The sequence below is a fragment of the Scardinius erythrophthalmus genome (assembly GCF_964197995.2).
Source record: "Scardinius erythrophthalmus genome assembly, chromosome: 20".
Lineage (NCBI taxonomy): Eukaryota > Metazoa > Chordata > Actinopteri > Cypriniformes > Leuciscidae > Scardinius > Scardinius erythrophthalmus.
The window spans coordinates 36118149-36136904 of NC_138240.1; the positions used below are offsets into that span (position 1 = coordinate 36118149).

General features: G+C 43.7%; 1 protein-coding gene across 1 annotated transcript in view; it reads right to left on the reverse strand.

Annotated features, from left to right (window-relative positions):
- Positions 1–3551: 3551 nt before the first annotated feature.
- The window catches only part of LOC308680418 (interleukin-17 receptor C), a gene marked incomplete at its 5' end in the record, with an annotated part of 19163 nt that continues 3958 nt past the window's right edge, over positions 3552–18756 (reverse strand). The window contains 11 exons of the mRNA XM_081348545.1: positions 3552–4402; positions 6751–6789; positions 10984–11079; positions 11388–11439; positions 11522–11575; positions 13242–13462; positions 14708–14759; positions 14927–14989; positions 15074–15216; positions 15809–15841; positions 15951–16065. Of these exons, the coding sequence (XP_081204671.1) occupies positions 3666–4402; positions 6751–6789; positions 10984–11079; positions 11388–11439; positions 11522–11575; positions 13242–13462; positions 14708–14759; positions 14927–14989; positions 15074–15216; positions 15809–15841; positions 15951–16065 (1605 nt within the window). The 3' untranslated portion in view covers positions 3552–3665. The remainder of the gene's footprint in view (positions 4403–6750; positions 6790–10983; positions 11080–11387; positions 11440–11521; positions 11576–13241; positions 13463–14707; positions 14760–14926; positions 14990–15073; positions 15217–15808; positions 15842–15950; positions 16066–18756) is intronic.

Here is an 18756-nt window from a genome sequence, read left to right on the forward strand (position 1 = left end):
AAAATACAAATCATTCATGCAACCGGACTTCTGACTGAAAACCTTACAGTTACAGCTTATATAAGAGATATAGCTTATTACCGTCTGAGTTACTCTTATATAGCCTTAGTGCCTTTACAGTATATGGTATGGAAAGTAATTGTACAAGTCAAAATAAGAAAGTGGCTTCTCTCACAATCTTGCCCTTCTCTTACATTTGTCTTTAGAGTTCAATGTGTAGGAGTGCAAAAGTTTGTCTTCAGGTTTTCCTCGTGTAAAACAAGCTCTGGTCCATCCGGTAGACTCTGGGCATATTTACATATCATACAATATACATTTTTACACATCAATGTCAGACTGAGTTCATTGTACAATGACAAACACATGATTCAGGCAAGATTTTGCAGGCAAAAAAAGCTCCATTACATCATTAACACAGCCCTGCATCATGAAAATGCAAAATGAAAAAAGGCCTAATAGCACATAATCGATGATGCTGAGTTAAAAAATATCACTAAAAACTTTCCATTACAAAAAATATATATGCATGTATGTATCAGGAAGTATTGCAAATTTGCAGTCTGCAAAATACTAACAGCCCAAATAAGCTTTTTTCACAAAATCTTTAATTTTCTGTCGCTGTGTGGATGTAGTAAAACATCCGCAGATGTCGCAGACAACATCCGGGTTCATGTTTGCATCTTCTTCTGCCATAATTCTAACCTTGAAATCAAAAATAATGTCGTATACATGTGAAAATCGGCTGAGAATTGAAACAAAATGGCTCAGATAAAGATGGGAATCATGTGGTAGTTTTTCTGGTGATTACAGAAGCCTTGTTCACCTTACAAACTGTTGAAAGCAAAAATGCTACAAAATGCACATATTTTGTGAGAAAGTATGACGTGCTAAAGCAAAAAACACACTATTTCTGGAATCAGCACCCCAAAATGAGTGAGAAACAAGTACAGGGCTCGACATCAAGCCTTGTCATGTGTCCTTCAAACGAGTTTACTGGTCATTCACTTGTCCGAGTAAAACAGTTATTAAAGTTGTAAAATGGTGTAAAAATGATTTATTCTGAAGCATTATTCTCATCATTGTTCTATAAGCTTTGACATTTTTAAATCTGCATATTTGTGATATTTACCACAAGGTCATTCACCATTGATTGATTACATTAATAATTGTATCATAAGTTTTCTGAAAGTGTATATTTAAATATCCAAATGAGGCGTTATATAATTAAATATGCAATAATTTGCATACATTTCTAGAACAAAAATCTGAACATTGGATGAAGTCAGGTTCAAAATTCTTGTTTAATTTTTTTGATATATTAGAGTCAAAGGTTTTTACAGAGGGGATTTTGGATATCTCTATTTATCACTCCACAAATCCGAAAATACTGTCAACAGCCAAAAAACAATACATTTTCACCTTTTTGTTAGGAATAAAATGTTGTATAATATCAGGAAAATTATATATGAACAAACCCTTCTGTAAAAACCTTCAGAATATAGATAAGAATAAAAAGTTTGGTGAATGTAAATTTTACTGAAGTGGAGATTTCTGGCTCAATGTAGGAGGAAAAACTCAGCCTTTAAAGATATATACCGTAATTGAAATCTACAGACGCAAATAGATAAAGTGCTCTAAAAGATATAGTTAAAAGTGTATTTTGGATGTTTCCACTGTAGTCTGAAAAAACACTTTATGAAAAGCCAAAATGCCTAAAATCTCAAAATTGACAGATGTATGAAAAAACACTGTTTTTGCCTGTAGTGTGGCCTTAAAAGGGGTATCTTCATCTTTCATTCCAAATTCTTATATTTGATCAATAATTTCAATTAGAATATAAAGACACAATAGGGCTGTTAGCAATCTTAAATAATATAATGAGATTGTTTTAAATATTTTTTTGAAAATAAAATAAGAAACGTGAAACTAAACCGCCAGTAGATGGCAGCAGATGACCGTCTTAATGAGTGAGTCACTGAGCCATTCATTCAGACGATTCGTTCAAACGGATGATTCATTCAAGAATGAGGCAATTGTTTATGAATGGGTCATTGAAACTTTGACTCAACCGATTCGTTCAAAACTCTGAATCGATTTGTTCAAAACTCTGAAAACTCTGAATCTTTGTTTGGAACTATTTTCGCTGCTGAAACAGAAACAAAAACAGTCAATAAAATCAGAAACATTCTCGCATTTTGGTGTTTCCCAAGTTGTTTTTTGTCGCTGAAGTTTTGATCAGGCTTATTGTCCAGTTGGGCAAGTAAAATTCTCTTTAATTGCCCCTTAAAAAAAATCCATCTGTCCCGGACAAGTGGACAAGCTTTAATGTCGAGGCCCTGAAGTATTGGATTTCATTCAGCAAATACGATGCAGGACGGTGAATTATTAATAGTGTTAAAAGTGACTTTCAAACCAAGCTTTATGTTGGTGAAGCCGTGAATCTGAACATGAGCAAAACTGGGAACTTTTCACCCTTATGCAAAATGGCCAACCATGCAGTTTCCTATTGAAATGATCTCGCCAAGCAGCGGTATCCCAGACAGCAGCATAGTGTCGGCCCAGATCCGGCCCACATTTGGGGCGTGTGGAATCCATGTGTACCAGATGTGGCCCGGATCTGGCCCGACGCTATGTTGCTGTCTGGGAAACGTGACCGTACCTTACGAGGTTCTTGGTCAGGATGAGGCTCGGCGTGCACCAGACCTCATGCCGTTTAAGTCTGGCTAAGATTACTTTAGATCCAAAGTTAGTAAGAAACAAGTATTGGGTTTCATTCAGCAAATACGATGCAGGATGTGAATTATTAATAGTGTCAAAAGAAGTGACTTTCAGACCAAGCTTTAGGTTGGTGAATCCGTGTGAACAACCTGAACATCAGCAAAATCTGCATGGGGAACTTTTTCACCCTTATGCAAAAAGCCCACTCGCGCAGATTCCTACTGAAATGATTTCGCCAAGCAGCGGTAACCCAGACAGCAACATAGGCCAACAAAACGCATGCATTCGGATATTTCCAGATCAGTTTCAGGCCTCATTCATATGTGGAAATAAATCCGATATGTGCCAGTGCGACTGTCATGTAAACAGGCAGATCGGGTTTTCTGAGGCATTAGGCAACGTCTCCACAAGGTTGGCTTGCTCATCCTAAAATTTCGGACCCACTTCTCGTTAAAGCCCGCCACAATATGCTCCCACCAGTCCTGAGATCTCTCTCGCACATAATAACTGAAGCTTATGCGCAGGCTGCAATGATGGCACTTTTCGTCCTCTTCCGCCTCATAATCATGGTGATGTTTGGCGAACTTCACATATATCGCAGAGCATCAATCATATTTCGCGTTCGTCCATCTGTGCAAGATAATTTAACCCTTTAAGCATGCGCGATGTTTCAGATAGTATGGCAAGTGTAAACACATGAATCGGATATGGGTCACAGTTGAAAGAACGTGTAAACGGACGGTCAAAAAAATCGGATAAAGGTAACAAATCAGAATTGGGCATCAAGACCTGCAGTGTAAACGAGGCCATAGTGTCGGCCCAGATCTGGCCCACATCTGGGGCGTTTGGAATCCATGTGTACCAGATGTGGCCTTACGAGGTTCTTGGTCAGGATGAGGCTCGGCGTGCACCAGACCTCATGCCGTTTAAGTCTGGTTAAGATTAGTTTAGACCCAACCTACAGTGCTTATTTTGGGGTAGAGAGCAGTGCTTGACTGTTCTGCCTGCAGTGGGACAGTTTCCCATCCATTCTCCGCCCCAGAGTCCTCAGAGAGCCTTGGACAGGTGTGTCCTGTGACATCCGTGATCTCTCTGAGCGCTCCTGATAACGCCCGTGACGCAGCCCTCAACGCCCCCGCTCGTTCCCACCGCTCACATACTCTAGCTCCCGTACGAGTCCCCTGCGTGAGCTCCATTAAGAAGTCCAGACTCTGGGAAGGCAGGCTGAACAACGGCAGTCTCCGGAAAAACTCGGGCAGGGCCGTGGAAGTGCACCGCCCGTCGAACTGCGCCAGCACGAAGCGCTCTCCCGCACGACCCAGCAGATAGTCTCCCAGAACGCGGCTCAGCAATGCGTCGAAGACTTCGGAGCACGTCGACGATTGGACCCCCGTTTCTTCTTCCGGTTTCCCTCCTCGACAGCCCCATTGCTCGGCCCGCTCGCAGGCTTCCGGAGTCAGGACCATCACAGCTTTGCCTCCGCTCTGCCGCACCCGGTCCAGACAGGAGTGCAGCCAGGGAACCGGACCCAGAGCGTTGATCTCGGAGCGGTTCCACAAGTCCAGAGACACGGTGAAGCCGAGAGCGGAGAGACTCGAGCCCAGACGGCACATTAGCTGGATGACGGTGACGTCTGAGTCCGGAGGACACACCAGAAGCAGCTCCACACCTGCCGACACCGCAGCTGAAACAACACACAGATGAACGTCAGCAAACACACCGCTGAAGCTCATGGATTTTTTAAAATAATCATAACTAACATTTATTTTTCTTGCAGGATTAATAATTATGCTTTTGAAATATGCTTTTGAAACCTAAATAAAAACTGTTGTACTCTTTTTGCTGGTGGGATTCTCTCTGAAACTGGTCTGAGATCCTCTGGCCGTGATTAAAGCATATCCAAAGGCATTGTCTGGGTTGTCTAGTTATTGCTGCGCACCAGATTAGTCGAACACTAGAGACCTTATTCCCAAGTGATAGTGTTCAAGAAGGAACGAGGCGTCGTTCGACTCAGTGTGAGACTCTTTGAAGGGGTTAGATGTGCTCAGGTAACTATAATTCTTAGGCATTTTATGCGGTCAGAGTATCTACTCTTAGGCGTCAACCAACACGGTCAGAGGTGAACTCACCTGAGTGTAATATTGCAGGTGTCGACTGGAGACGCCCAGATAAACCTAAGTCAGGTGCGTAGGGGAAAATCTACCACACTACACACTGCTCAAAAAAGGATTTTTTATTTTTTGCAGTGATGCTATATAAGAACCATTTTTGGTTACTAAAAGAACCTCTCAGTGAACAGTTCTTAAAATAACCATTTTTCTTAATGTCTTATAATCTTTAAGGGGACATATCATGAAATCTGACTTTGTCCATGTTTAAGTGCTATAATCGGTGCTTCTACCAACCCAGAAAACGTGAAAAGTGAAACCCAGTAACTTTGATCTGGTGAGCCTTTCTCTGCAAGCATGTCAAAAAATAAGCCGATCTCAGACTTCGCTCTCCTTCTGACGTATGAGGAGGATCTTATTATAATATTACCAGCCCTTAATCTGCACGTTTACACACACCAGCGGACATTTGGTTTCACGAGCGACAACAGAGACCAGTTCTAACGCAATGATGAAGATCCAGCAGAGCCTGAAGCTGTTCTGTGGTTGAGCACAGACGAGCACTGAACACTATTGACCAGAACATGTCACCGCTGTCTTATAAAGACCTCAGGAACTGTGGACACTTGTGGAAGAGTTCAACATGATGATGAGATGATCAGTGTAACTCCACAACAACTACAGAAATGTCTCTGTGGCGAGCAGGACCGTGAGAGAGCGGCGTGAGGCTGGTGGCGTGATTGATAATGAGCTTCACCTGTACGACGCATCTCGTATCTCTCACGGGGGGGCGGAAGCATAAAGGAGGAGCGACGACAGTGGAGATCGAGAGAGGACCAGGCCTGGACTGTTTTAGTCCGATGTTTTGCTTTATTACGTTTGGTGGCAGTCGATCGTGAGGGACTGGCGTCTTTACTTTCATTTTGTGTTTATTTATTTATTAAAGTCTTTAAATGTTCGCCGGTTCCCGCCTCCTTTTTCTCATAACATCTAACATTGCTACAGTCTCCACTAACATTCAGAAACGTCCAGGAGCGTCTAAAAGTGAAACTCTGAGTCTCTCCGTAAGGCTGCACTGAGATTGGCCTGTTTTGTTATTGCCAGAGTTTCTGAAGCTTGTGTAAAGACTCAGCCCTCTTCTGAAAGGAGGCGGAGCTGCAGCTCATTTGCATTTAAAGGGACACACACAAAAACGGTGTGTTTTTGCTCACACCCAAAAAGGGGCAAATTTGACAAGCGATAATGTCACAGTTCTGTCACCCTTGTCTGGGTTTTCTCTTGGTTTAGTGACAGAGCTGTGACACTCCCGGTTTGTCATGTGTTGTGTTAGTCTGGTCTGTTGTGAGCACACAGCTGTCGTGTTATTTCCTTGTGCCATGTGCTCTCCTGTCAATCGTCAAACCCCGCCCATCTTGTTATCTCGTTATTGTTTAATGTCCCTCACCTGCCTGCCTCGTTACCTTCCTTGTTTGTTCCCTATTTAGTCCCCCTGTGTTTGCAGTCCTGTGCTGGTTCGTTGTCTATGTTCCCTCGTGTTCTTCTTGATGCCTGCCTGAGTTCTCCCCTGTTTTTCCCCCACGGAGTTGTTTTGTTTGTAAGTTTGTTTTGTTTACTTAATAAATTCCTTTTACGCACATGAATCCTCGCTTCCTGTTTTACCCATTACGTGACAGATAATAAATGAATAAATAAATTTTGAGCTGAAATTTCACAGACACATTCTGGGGACACCATAGATTTATATTACATAATATGCCACCTTTAAGAACCTTTTTTCCACTATAAAAAACCTTTTGTGCGATGGAGAGATTCCATGGATGTTAAAGGTTCTTCATGGAACCATCGACGCAAATAAAGAACGTTTATTTTTATGATTGTATAGGGAGTGAGCGGTGTGTGAGGTGAGATCATGAAGGAAACTCACTGTTCACATCATCCAACTTCAGCCATCTGAACACCCAACCTGTTATAAAGAGATAGAAGGGTGATTAACACTTCAGTTCACAAAGATCAGAATAATAAAAATAAGAAATATATTTTGCACAAAGAATAGTTTTTTTTTGCAATGTGACATTATTTCCAGCACAAAGAAATACATCTCCACCTTGTTTGCTATACGTGTCAGGGTTCTGTCACTTCGGTCTAGTTAATTTCTTGGTTTTGTGACAGAGCTCTGACACTCCCTGTTTTGTCTCGTCTCTGTGTGAGTGTGCGGTTCACTCACTTGTCTATGTGCCTTGTTATATGTGCGGGGCATGGTGTTTGGATCCCGACATGTCTGTCTAGTTAGGTTTCGGTTCTGTGTCGGGATTCGGACATCAATGCTCCGCGTGTTTGTTTTCTTTTGTGAGCGCACGGAATGAGCTTTCGCTCGTTCTCGTGCGCTCTGTCTTGTCACGTGAGCGCGCGCGGTTTCGAGTTCGCTCGAGCCGCGCGCTCTTCTGTCTGCGTGTTTTTTCTTGTCTTGTGCTGTGTAGCACACAGCTAGTTTTTCACTGGCTGTGTGCTTTCATGTTATGTTTTGTGTGAACACGTGGCTTATGAGTTTTCACTAGCTGCATGTTCATGTCTCGTTTTGTGTTCTAGTCCTGTTTGTTGTGAGCACATGGCTTGTCATGTGTTTCCTTGTGCCATGTGCTCTCCTGTCGATTGTCTAACCCCGCCCACCTTGTTACCTGATTATTGATTCATTTTCCCCACCTGTCCTCCCTCGTTACCTGCTTTGTTTGCTCTCCCTATTTATTCTCCTTGTGTTTGCAGTTCTGTGCTGGTTCGTCGTCGTACACTGTGTGTTTCCCTGCTGTGTGCTTCAGTCAAGTCAAGTCAAGTCCAAGTCCAAGTCCAGGTCGAAGTTCAAGTTCAAGTCCTAGTCCAAGTCCAAGTCTAAGTCTGTCTTGTTTTCCCCCTTGGGGTAGTTTTTGTTTGTGTTTTGTTTTATTTTGTGATATATTGAATAAAAGACCTTTTTCTCGCAATTGAGCCCTCGCTCCCTTACTCTACCTGACAGAACGAACCAGCCATCAGAGGACTCAGCAGAAAGATGGTCATCTTCCTGTTTCCATCTCCCAGAGCTTGCCCCTCCACTTTTCTGAAGATGAAGCGCTATGGCATGCTCTTTTCTCTTCGCCAAGGGGTGTCTACAGTGAAAGAGTTTGCCCACCAGTTTGTCATCACTGCGGAGGGGCTTGATATTAACAACACTGCGCTCAAGGACATTTTCAACAACGGCCTCAATGAGCCTGTCCCTGCCTGGGAGATGGGAATGCTGGGGATACTTTCATTCTGGCAGTTTGTGGGGTTTGTATACAACCGTGGGGAGGAGGGTGGCCTTCCACCTCTTGGTCCACCTCCTATTCACCTCACAAACTGCCAGGTCCCCAGTCCTCCGATGACCCCTTCGGGGAGAGGGAGGAAGAACAGTTCTGCCTCCTACCCACTGGCGGCTGAAGAGGCTGCAGCGCCCCCACTGGCGGCTGAAGAGGCTGCAGCGCCCCCACTGGCGGCTGAAGAGGCTGCAGCGCCCCCACTGGCGGCTGAAGAGGCTGCAGCGCCCCCACTGGCGGTCCAAGAGGCTGCAGCGCCCCCACTGGCGGTCCAAGAGGCTGCAGCGCCCCCTGTGGAGGTCCAAGAGACTGCAGCACCACCTCGCTCTCGGAAACGGAGGAGGAGAAGGAGGAAGGCTTCCTCCATACCCCAGGACCAAGAGGTCGTCCCAGAGCCTGCTGCGGGTCCAGAGGCCATTCCCAGGCTCCTTGCCCTGCCGGCGCCACCCAGGCTCCTTGCCCTGCCGGCGCCACCCAGGGTCCTTGCCCTGCCGGCGCCACCCAAGCTCCTTGCCCTGCCGGCGCCACCCAAGCTCCTTGCCCTGCCGGCGCCACCCAAGCTCCTTGCCCTGCCGGCGCCACCCAAGCTCCTTGCCCTGCCGGTGCCACCCATGCTCCCTGTCATGCCGGTTTCGGACAAGCTCCCAGAGGCCGTCCCAGAGCCCGTAGCCAGCCCGGAGGCCGTCCCAGAGCCCGCAGCCAGCCCGGAGGCCGTCCCAGAGCCCGCAGCCGGCCTGGAGCCCGCAGCCGGCCCGGAGGCCGTCCCAGAGCCCGCAGCCGGCCCGGAGGCCGTCCCAGAGCCCGCAGCCGGCCCGGAGGCCGTCCCAGAGCCCGCAGCCGGCCCGGAGGCCGTCCCAGAGCCCGCAGCCAGCCCGGAGGCCGTCCCAGAGATCCGTCTGTCCTATGCCCACTGTGCATCCTTTGGAGCAGTGATATTTGTGGGATTTCCCTTCCTCACTATAATCCCTGTCTTTCCCAAGTCTGGCCAGTCTGCTCCGCCTGCCCTGATGGATCTGCCCTTGCAACCTGCCCTGTCGACGCCACCCAAGGCCCCTGTACTGTCCTGGCTCTCAGCTGGGACTCCTGTCCCGCCGGATTCTCCCTGGTCAGTCCCTCCGGCACCACCCTGGCCCTCAGCCAGGATTCCAGACCCGCCGGAGTCTCCCTGGTCAGTCCCTCCGGCACCACCCTGGCCCTCAGCCAGGATTCCAGACCCGCCGGAGTCTCCCTGGTCAGTTCCTCCAGCACCGCCCTGGCCCTCAGCCAGGATTCCAGACCCGCCGGAGTCTCCCTGGTCAGTTCCTCCAGTACCGCCCTGGCCCTCAGCCAGGATTCCAGACCCGCCGGAGTCTCCCTGGTCAGTTCCCCCAGCACCGCCCTGGCCCTCAGCCAGGATTCCAGACCCGCTGGAATCTCCCTGGTCTGTCCCTCCGGTTCCACCCTGGTCTTCTGCCATGACCCCAGATCTGCCTGAGCCTCCCTGGCTCAACCCGCCCGTCCCTCCCTGGTCCTTCTTTTTGACTTTTTAGATGTTCCTGCTGGCTCTGACTTGGCTCCCCTCCCTCCCTCCCTCCCCACTTTGTCTCTGTGTCTTGATCTTCCTGTCTTGTATTGTCTGGTGAGTTGTCTTGTCATGTTCCTGTCTTGTTTTTGATGTCCCGCTTTGGGACGCCAGGTGGCGTCCCTTGGAGGAGGGGTAGTGTCAGGGTTCTGTCACTTCGGTCTAGTTAATTTCTTGGTTTTGTGACAGAGCTCTGACACTCCCTGTTTTGTCTCGTCTCTGTGTGAGTGTGCGGTTCACTCACTTGTCTATGTGCCTTGTTATATGTGCGGGGCATGGTGTTTGGATCCCGACATGTCTGTCTAGTTAGGTTTCGGTTCTGTGTCGGGATTCGGACATCAATGCTCCGCGTGTTTGTTTTCTTTTGTGAGCGCACGGAATGAGCTTTCGCTCGTTCTCGTGCGCTCTGTCTTGTCACGTGAGCGCGCGCGGTTTCGAGTTCGCTCGAGCCGCGCGCTCTTCTGTCTGCGTGTTTTTTCTTGTCTTGTGCTGTGTAGCACACAGCTAGTTTTTCACTGGCTGTGTGCTTTCATGTTATGTTTTGTGTGAACACGTGGCTTATGAGTTTTCACTAGCTGCGTGTTCATGTCTCGTTTTGTGTTCTAGTCCTGTTTGTTGTGAGCACATGGCTTGTCATGTGTTTCCTTGTGCCATGTGCTCTCCTGTCGATTGTCTAACCCCGCCCACCTTGTTACCTGATTATTGATTCATTTTCCCCACCTGTCCTCCCTCGTTACCTGCTTTGTTTGCTCTCCCTATTTATTCTCCTTGTGTTTGCAGTTCTGTGCTGGTTCGTCGTCGTACACTGTGTGTTTCCCTGCTGTGTGCTTCAGTCAAGTCAAGTCAAGTCCAAGTCCAAGTCCAGGTCGAAGTTCAAGTCCTAGTCCAAGTCCAAGTCTAAGTCTGTCTTGTTTTCCCCCTTGGGGTAGTTTTTGTTTGTGTTTTGTTTTATTTTGTGATATATTGAATAAAAGACCTTTTTCTCGCAATTGAGCCCTCGCTCCCTTACTCTACCTGACAATACGGCAATGTTAAAGAGCTGATATTTCAATTAAATAAACATCCTTATCGGTGAGCTCTGGTCTGCGTGTGTGAATGTGTGTGTGTGTGTTTGTTTATGTGATTTATGGGTATTAAACTGGTATTACGACATGAACGTGATTTATGAGGACATTTTATTAATCCTCATATTTAAAATGGCTTTAAAAACAAGTATAGCAAAACAAATGTGTGTGTGTGTGTGTGTGTGTGTGTGTGTGTGTGTGATGCTCACTCTTCAGTGTTCCCTGCACTGCATAGGCTCCCAGCACTGACAGACACACCAGCAGAACACACAACACCAGTGGGAAGATCCAGTAAGTCCTCTTCACTGCAGTGACACACACACACACACACACACACACACACACACACACACACACACACACACACACACACACACACACACACACACACACACACACACACACACACACACACACACACACACACACACACACACACACACACACACACACACACACACACACACACACACACACACACACACACACAGAGGGAGAGCTGTTATTACATCACAATCTGCATTATATCTGCAATGCGTTATGTTGTAGTACTGAAGTATTATGGCACATTAATTCTGCTCCCTCATCAGAACTGAGGGATGCGAGTGCTTGCCTTCAAAAGGACACACTGGTCCCACGAATCCTTCCATTCCCGCCACTTTAACCTGGACAAGAGAGAAAACACTGCCAGTTTCCCAAACCACACATCAGACGTGAACTGTAAACATGATGAAGAAGTTTAGATACCTGAACACACAGTAAAGGATGACGCTCCACTTGTAGAAACTCTCCTCGTAACTGCTGCAATGGAGGAAAGAAAAGAGACGGGTTAGAGAAGTAAATATAAAGTAACACTTTATTAAAAGGTCACATATTCACATATGTTAAATGTACTTAATATAGTAATAACATTCAATTAGGCATAACTACAATCAACTAACCATAATCCAAACCCTAAATAAGGCAACACTTTATTTTACAGTGTCCGTTACAGGTTACATGTAAAATAGTAAAAACTATAAATTAATTATTATTACTCAGTGCTTAAATGTTTAACTACACTATAGTAAGTACATTATATTAATATATCATTTCATTAATATTCTTGAGTACCTATTTGTTTAATTACACTGTAACCAAGTCACCTTAAAATAAAGTGTAACCAATTTTCTCTTGCTTATACAGTTATCTTAAAAGAAAAGAGTTGTGTTTAGCATTTATAAGTTGTGTTTGCTAAGTCAAGCTTCACTATTATCACTGCTTACAGTTGCTGTTTGGGTAAAGCTTGTTTCCGGCACAGAATAAAACATATTAAAAGATAATTGCGAATTTTTTTCTCACAATTGCGAGTTTACAACTCGTAATTCTAACTTTAATTCTCAGAATTGTGAGATATAAAGAATTGTGAGATATAAACTTGCAATTGCGAGAAATAAACCCCGAATTGCATGTTTATATCTCACAATTCTGACTTTATAACATGCAATTGCGTGTTATAAAGTCAGAATAGTGAGATATAGAGTTCTGTGTTCTGACTTTGTGAAGTGCTCTTTGTTTAGAACCTACATCACATCGCTATATACTGCTCAATTGTGGTCTAACTATAAGAAAAAGGTAAAAAGGTAGCATACAATGATGCAATGAGGTTGCTGCTCCGTGTCCCTAGGTGGCATAGTGCCAGTCATTTGTTTGTGTCTAATAGAGTGCCAACTTGTGAGGCACTCTTAAGGCAACTGATGATTGGTTTTATGTGTCGACTAGACAATTCAGTGAACCATATAATTGAAGCCCTAGTCAGTCCTCTGAAAAGCTGTTATAGATACACTTCGAGGCTTAGACAACACTGGTGTAATAGCCTGTATATTCTATAGGCTATTATGGAATTTTTATGTATTTTTGTATCTCCTTTTTATGCTGTATGTTGTGCTATATGGACCTGTGTCTGCAATAAAGCTTTATATAGAGTCGCAATTCTTACTTTTTCTCGCAATTGCGAGTAAACATCTCGCGATTCTGACTTAAAACGCAATTTGAGTTTAATGTATATCTCGCAATTCTGACATCTTTCTCAGAATTGAGATTTAAACTCATTAAGCAATTGCGAGTTATAAAATCCAATTCTAAGGAAAACAAGACCGACATTTTTTTGCTCAGAACTCGCAATTCTGACATTGTCTTACAATTGCAAGTTTATATCTCACAATTCTGACTTTATAACACAATTATAAATATCTCAATATATATATAATTACAATTATAATATAAATATTGCGTAATTGTGAGAAAAAAAGTCAGAATTGTGAGATGAAAAGTCGCACAATTTTTTATTTTTTATTAAAAAAATTGTTTTATTCTGTGGCGGAAACAAGCTTCCATAGGATAGTGATCTGAACCCAACCCAAAATATTAAACTTGACTGTTTAATTTGTCCCACACCCTATTTGATATCTCAAGTGCAGTTTCCCACCTGCTTGTAGTCTGTGTTCTGGATCCAGCTGTTGTTCTGGTAGACGTGCACAGGAGATCTGGTGTTCAGCGCATGGCATCTGCCGTCCAGGCCTGAGCTCTTCCTACACACCCACAGCTGAGCCTCGAACCTGCAGGAACCCGTGAGGGTCCACACCAGAGCGGGACGCTCATCGCGAGCTTCAGTCTCGGACAGAGACACCGACACACTGGAGACTGAGACTGATGAGAATGAAAGGACAGTTTACCAGAGTTTACATACAGTGCAGATTAAGTCAGAAACGTTTGCACTGACTACATCAGCTGCGTTTCCATTACAGATTTGCGAAAAACTTTTCCTGAATGTCGATAAAAAAATATTGTAAAATGACGCCGTTTCCATTAATTTCATAAATTCCATTTTCTTTTGCGATAAGTCGTTCCAAACGTCATGTTGGTAGGTTTATGTATATCTCAGCCACCGCACTAGCCATTACTTTAACCAAAGGAGACGTAGACGTGTTTTCACAGCATCAATGTCAAGGAAAGACCCTTATACTGAGAGCGGCTCATGTGAGTGTTTCTCCCTCCTTCTGCTTCAAGATTTTGAGGAATTGTGGCATTTCTTTGTTGTTTAGAATCCAGTATTCCCGTAATACTTTTGTCTTTTATGAGTTTAATAAAGAACTCTGAACGTCTTCTGTCCAAACATACGAAGTAATCTTTAAAGACTGATCGAATACCTTTTTCGAATTGCCTGTAAAACCACCTCATGTGAGCGTAAAAACTTTTTTGCGATATAAAGGGAGTTTTTGCAAATTGACGCGTTTCCATTGGGCGTATTTTTAATTTTCAATTTCAATTTGAGCAATTTGAAGGGTAATGGAAACGCGGCTATTGTTATTTACCGAGCCAGCTGACAGGGAACGTTCTGGCAAGGTTCTCTCAAAGTAAAAAACAGTAATAGAATACAGTAATAGAACGTTCATTCATAGTTATCTGCTCTTTAATAATGTTCTCAAAACGTTAGTACTTCACCACTGGCAAAATGGGCTTAAATAAAACTTGGCTGCCTATGCAGTAGAAAGACGAAAAGCTTTTAGAAATCGATCTGAATAGAGCAAAACAGAGAAAAAGCTGTTTTCTTCCCTTTTGCCAAATAGGTAGGAAAACTTCAACACCCATAATGCACTAGGCATGATGCCGTCCAAGGCCATTGCCACCATTCTGCTACGGATACGCTTACCAGAGTCAAATATCTCCTTGCTTTAGAAGGAAATACCTCTTAGCAAACTTTTAGTTATAATGGTGTCGACTTGTGTTGTTCCCGTATGCAAAAATTCAGTGGGAAAGTTTAGTGGGAAAGCCACTTTCAGCCTGAAAACTCTTTGACTATAACAAGTTCCAGCTGAACATTCAGAAAATTCCCTTGATTTTCCTTTAAAAACATGGTGTGTCAGTATTCAAAGTAGGAAGTGAATGCCATACCTGTCTCATTCAAAAACGGACAATACTCTGTCCGAGGAAAGTTCCCCCAAATCTATGCAAAGGCAGAAAGAGAATAAGCATCAAGGAAAAATGTGAACATTTACCTCTTTCTATAACCTCTTCATTCTGTATGTTTGCATGCATGACTTTCATATATGATGCTTTTCTATTTATTTGTTTAATAATTCAATAGGAGAAATAAACATTTGTTGCTCTTACCTCAAAGCACAGACAGGGGGCGACAGATCCCTGGGAAATCTCAAACTCATCGCTGGTGTTATTCTTTACATTAAGGAAGAGACAGAAAGGGAAGTTAAAACTAGTTAAATGAACCAATTAAAGGTATTATTGATCAGTGTTACGTACCCATTCCACCTTAAGACAGGGTCCGTTCCTGTCCCGCCTCTGGCATGCGTTAAACTCTTGGGATCTCCATTTATCTGCATCAGCCACATACAGTGTTATTGCTCCTGTCTCAGGGTCAGTTCTTCTGTGTAGCCTGGGTGCGACTGGAGACCAAAGCAGCCAATGAGAAGAAGAGATGGACCACAGATATATGACACAGAACCAGTGACACCTGACCTGCATCAACGAATTGTCACTTTTGGGTAAACTTTTCCATAATGGATCACTAGTAACTTATTTTAGCTGCCATTCTGCCATTAGAGTTTGATTTCAGGGATGTTTGATGGCTTTCACTCGCCCAGTGTGAAGTTGTGAACTAGTCTTCAGTCTTTACACTTCGGCTACGTTCAGACTGTCAGTCCAAATCCAATTTTTGTGCATATCTGATTGAAATCCGAACAGATTTATCTAATGTGAACAGCAAAAAATCACAAGAAATTAAATTTTTACAAATCCATTTCAAGCTACATCCATAAGTGGTTTGAAATCCTATTTCTGGAAATCCGTTTCAGCCTGACTGCTCTGATCGGATTTTTCACAGTGTGGACGTGATTAGATCAGATTCACAAATAATCGGATTTGGACTGAAAGTGTGAACTTAGTCTTCATCAGGATACACGTGATCTGCAGCTTTCTACTGTCACACTTTACCAGTAAACTAAACTAGACGTGTAAACTGGATAACAGTTAACTTACCTTTACAGAAGATGGCATGTAAACCCTTACACACTGAAAGAGAAAAATGTGTTGGTGCCATCCATCAGTTAATGTTGACTTGTCTCAGATACTTATGATAAGTGAAAGAGGCATGAGTGTGAGTGTTTTGCAGCATATTTACCTTCCTCTTTCGAAGGGATCCTGATATCTTTAGTGGAGTTTGTGTTTGGAGAATGGACTACAACAACACTGCCGAGCTCTGCCTTCGGGATCTCCACCACTAAAGACATCCACACCTACAACACACACACCTGAAGAATCAGCCACAGACAGACACAGCAACAGCCCAAGTGTTAAATTAACACTCCTCAGAGTTTATGGATTCCACACTCAGTGGTGTTAAATGTAACACTGAAGCAGTGTTAAAGTTAATGAGATAATTAAGTGATTCATTGGGAGATGACTGAAGACACCTGATGTTCACAAGCCGAATCACTGAAGGAAAGAGTCGCCATTATGGTGATCATTGTTTGCTTTAGTTGGGCTCTTGACCCTTCACTTTATAAACATTACTTTTTTCTGGCTGCTTTAACTGTGTGTTTATACACCACACATGTTATGGCAAAGAAAGCACAGAGAAAATGTGTTCAGGTGTTTATATTGCACATCAGCGTATGAATCTCAACAACAGTGACAAACAGCATCAGATAGACAGATCAAATCTGAACATCACAAAACAAACTACTAAAAAAGTCACATAAAACAGCAGAGATAAAAGAAAATAGTAAAAATAAAAGAAACTACTAAGAAAATTCAGCTCACAATTTATTCATGCCGCAATGCATGCTGGGAGCCATGGATGAGTTTTGATTGGTGTACCCAGAATGCATTGCTTTTTGATGTTCATTGTTGAGATTCAAACGCTGATTCTTGACGTTAGTGTGTGTCTAAATTACAGAGATTCAAATCTTTTTGATCAGAACAACTTTTAAAAATCCCTCTGATTATATTGAAAATGCCAGATCTTATGCTGAAGAATCACATGGCTACTGTAATCAATGAGGTAAACCTAACAGAGATTAGCCTCTAGATGAGTTTAGTGATTCAGATCGCAACATGATGATTCCTGATCATCATGATCACATCTGATCACATGTTCTCTTAGCTTGCCTGGCTGCTATAGGTTGGTTACAGCAGTCAAACACAATTTAATATTATAAAGTGAAGGGTCAAGAGCCCAACTAAAGCAAACACTGATCACCGTAATTGTGACTAAAGGCCCGTTCACACCAAGGACTATAACTATAAAGATAACGATAAAGATATAATTCTAAAAATCGTTCTCCATATTAAAGAATAACAGAGTTCACACCACAACTATAACGATAAAGATATGAGGAACGATATCGTTGGGATCACTTTCAGAACGATTTTTTTCCAGCTGTCAAACGATAAAACACTGACAGCCAATCAGAATCCATTCTAGCAGGTCATCCATTTTCGCTACTTTGAAACCGCAGCGCGGGCGCGCGCGTGCTTAGAATAAAAAGACCGTTATCGGTCGTTGGTGTGGACCATAGACTGTAAAAAAAAGATGGACGACGCCCCTTCGCTCTCTTCCATTGGTGAGAACTGAAGCCGCCAGAGTCCCGATATGGCGCTGACATATTGGAACTTGAGTCTGCGCAGTAGCGATCTCGGGACCAGACCTGCGCAGTAGTGAGCCGGAAGTAAAGCCGCGAAATCAACGCTCCGCCCTCATTCTTGCAGGGAAAGTGCATTCTGCACACTTTTTAAAAAATTGATTGCAGTACGACAAGAGGCTTGTTAAAATAAAGTAAATACAATCTCCTCAGTCCTCCGAAGATCCCGAAAAAAATGTCCGTTGGTGCTTCAGTAACTACTTCGCTCGGAGAACCTGTCAATCACAGCTTTCAATCATGACGTTACACCACCGAATCACATAACTAACTAAAAACCAACTTACTTTTGAAACAAACACTTGAACTAACATCAGCGTGATAAAAACGACAGCAAATGAAAGAAACCACCTTTGGATAAAAGATATTTGAAGTGTAATTTAATTGTTTAGTTGGTCTCGCGTCCTGTTGAATAACACGGGGAGGCGGGGCTTATGACCTATACTAGGACCAGTCACCGGGGGGGCGATCGAGACGTTTTGGCTTCACTTTTCAGGGCTTGTGTGGCACGCTTGGTGTGGACGCATATATAGGCCTGTCGCGATAGTCAATAAATCAATTAATTGCACGATAAAAAAAAATTAGCTCGATAATTTTTCCGGCCGCGATAATTCCATTTGCATGCTTGTTTGTTTGTTTTCCTCGTCTCTCTCTTTCTCTACCAAATAGACTGGATGACCACTCTCGGTTCCTTAGCGTATAGGAGGAGTGAACCCTCTTGTCAGTTGCATGCATAGAGGTTGCATGGTCTTTGTGTGGGGAGGCGGCGCGCGGCGCTTGTCAGTCACATGGTCTTTGTATGGGAAAGCGCCGGCGGGACTGCTTGCGGCGACTGCCGGGAGAGAGAGAAGACGCTAGTTGTGAGTTGGAGGGGAAAAAAAAGAAAAAGATGGAATTGGTTTCAAAGCCAAACGCGACAGCGAGCCCGATCTCATGAAAATGCGTATCTATACAACGAATGTTATTTCTCGTGCATTTATACGACAAAAATAGTTTTTGCGTGCATAAGATACGCACTTTATTGCATGTAATACGCACGCCCCTAATCCTAACCAAGTATTTTCAGTGCGTAGCATACACGCAATAAAGTGCGTCTCCATCTTCCCAACAGTAAGTTACACAATCACTCGGGCGTTTGTTTAGTCGACAGAGTAACAGGAGGACTGTTGTGATATGGCTGTTGAGGCTTTTTTTAATTTGTTTACAAAGGTCCTAACCAGCAGTTTTGCCTGTTATGGAATGTATCATTATGTCTGAGCCTAATGTTTAATATTTTTTGAAGTGCAA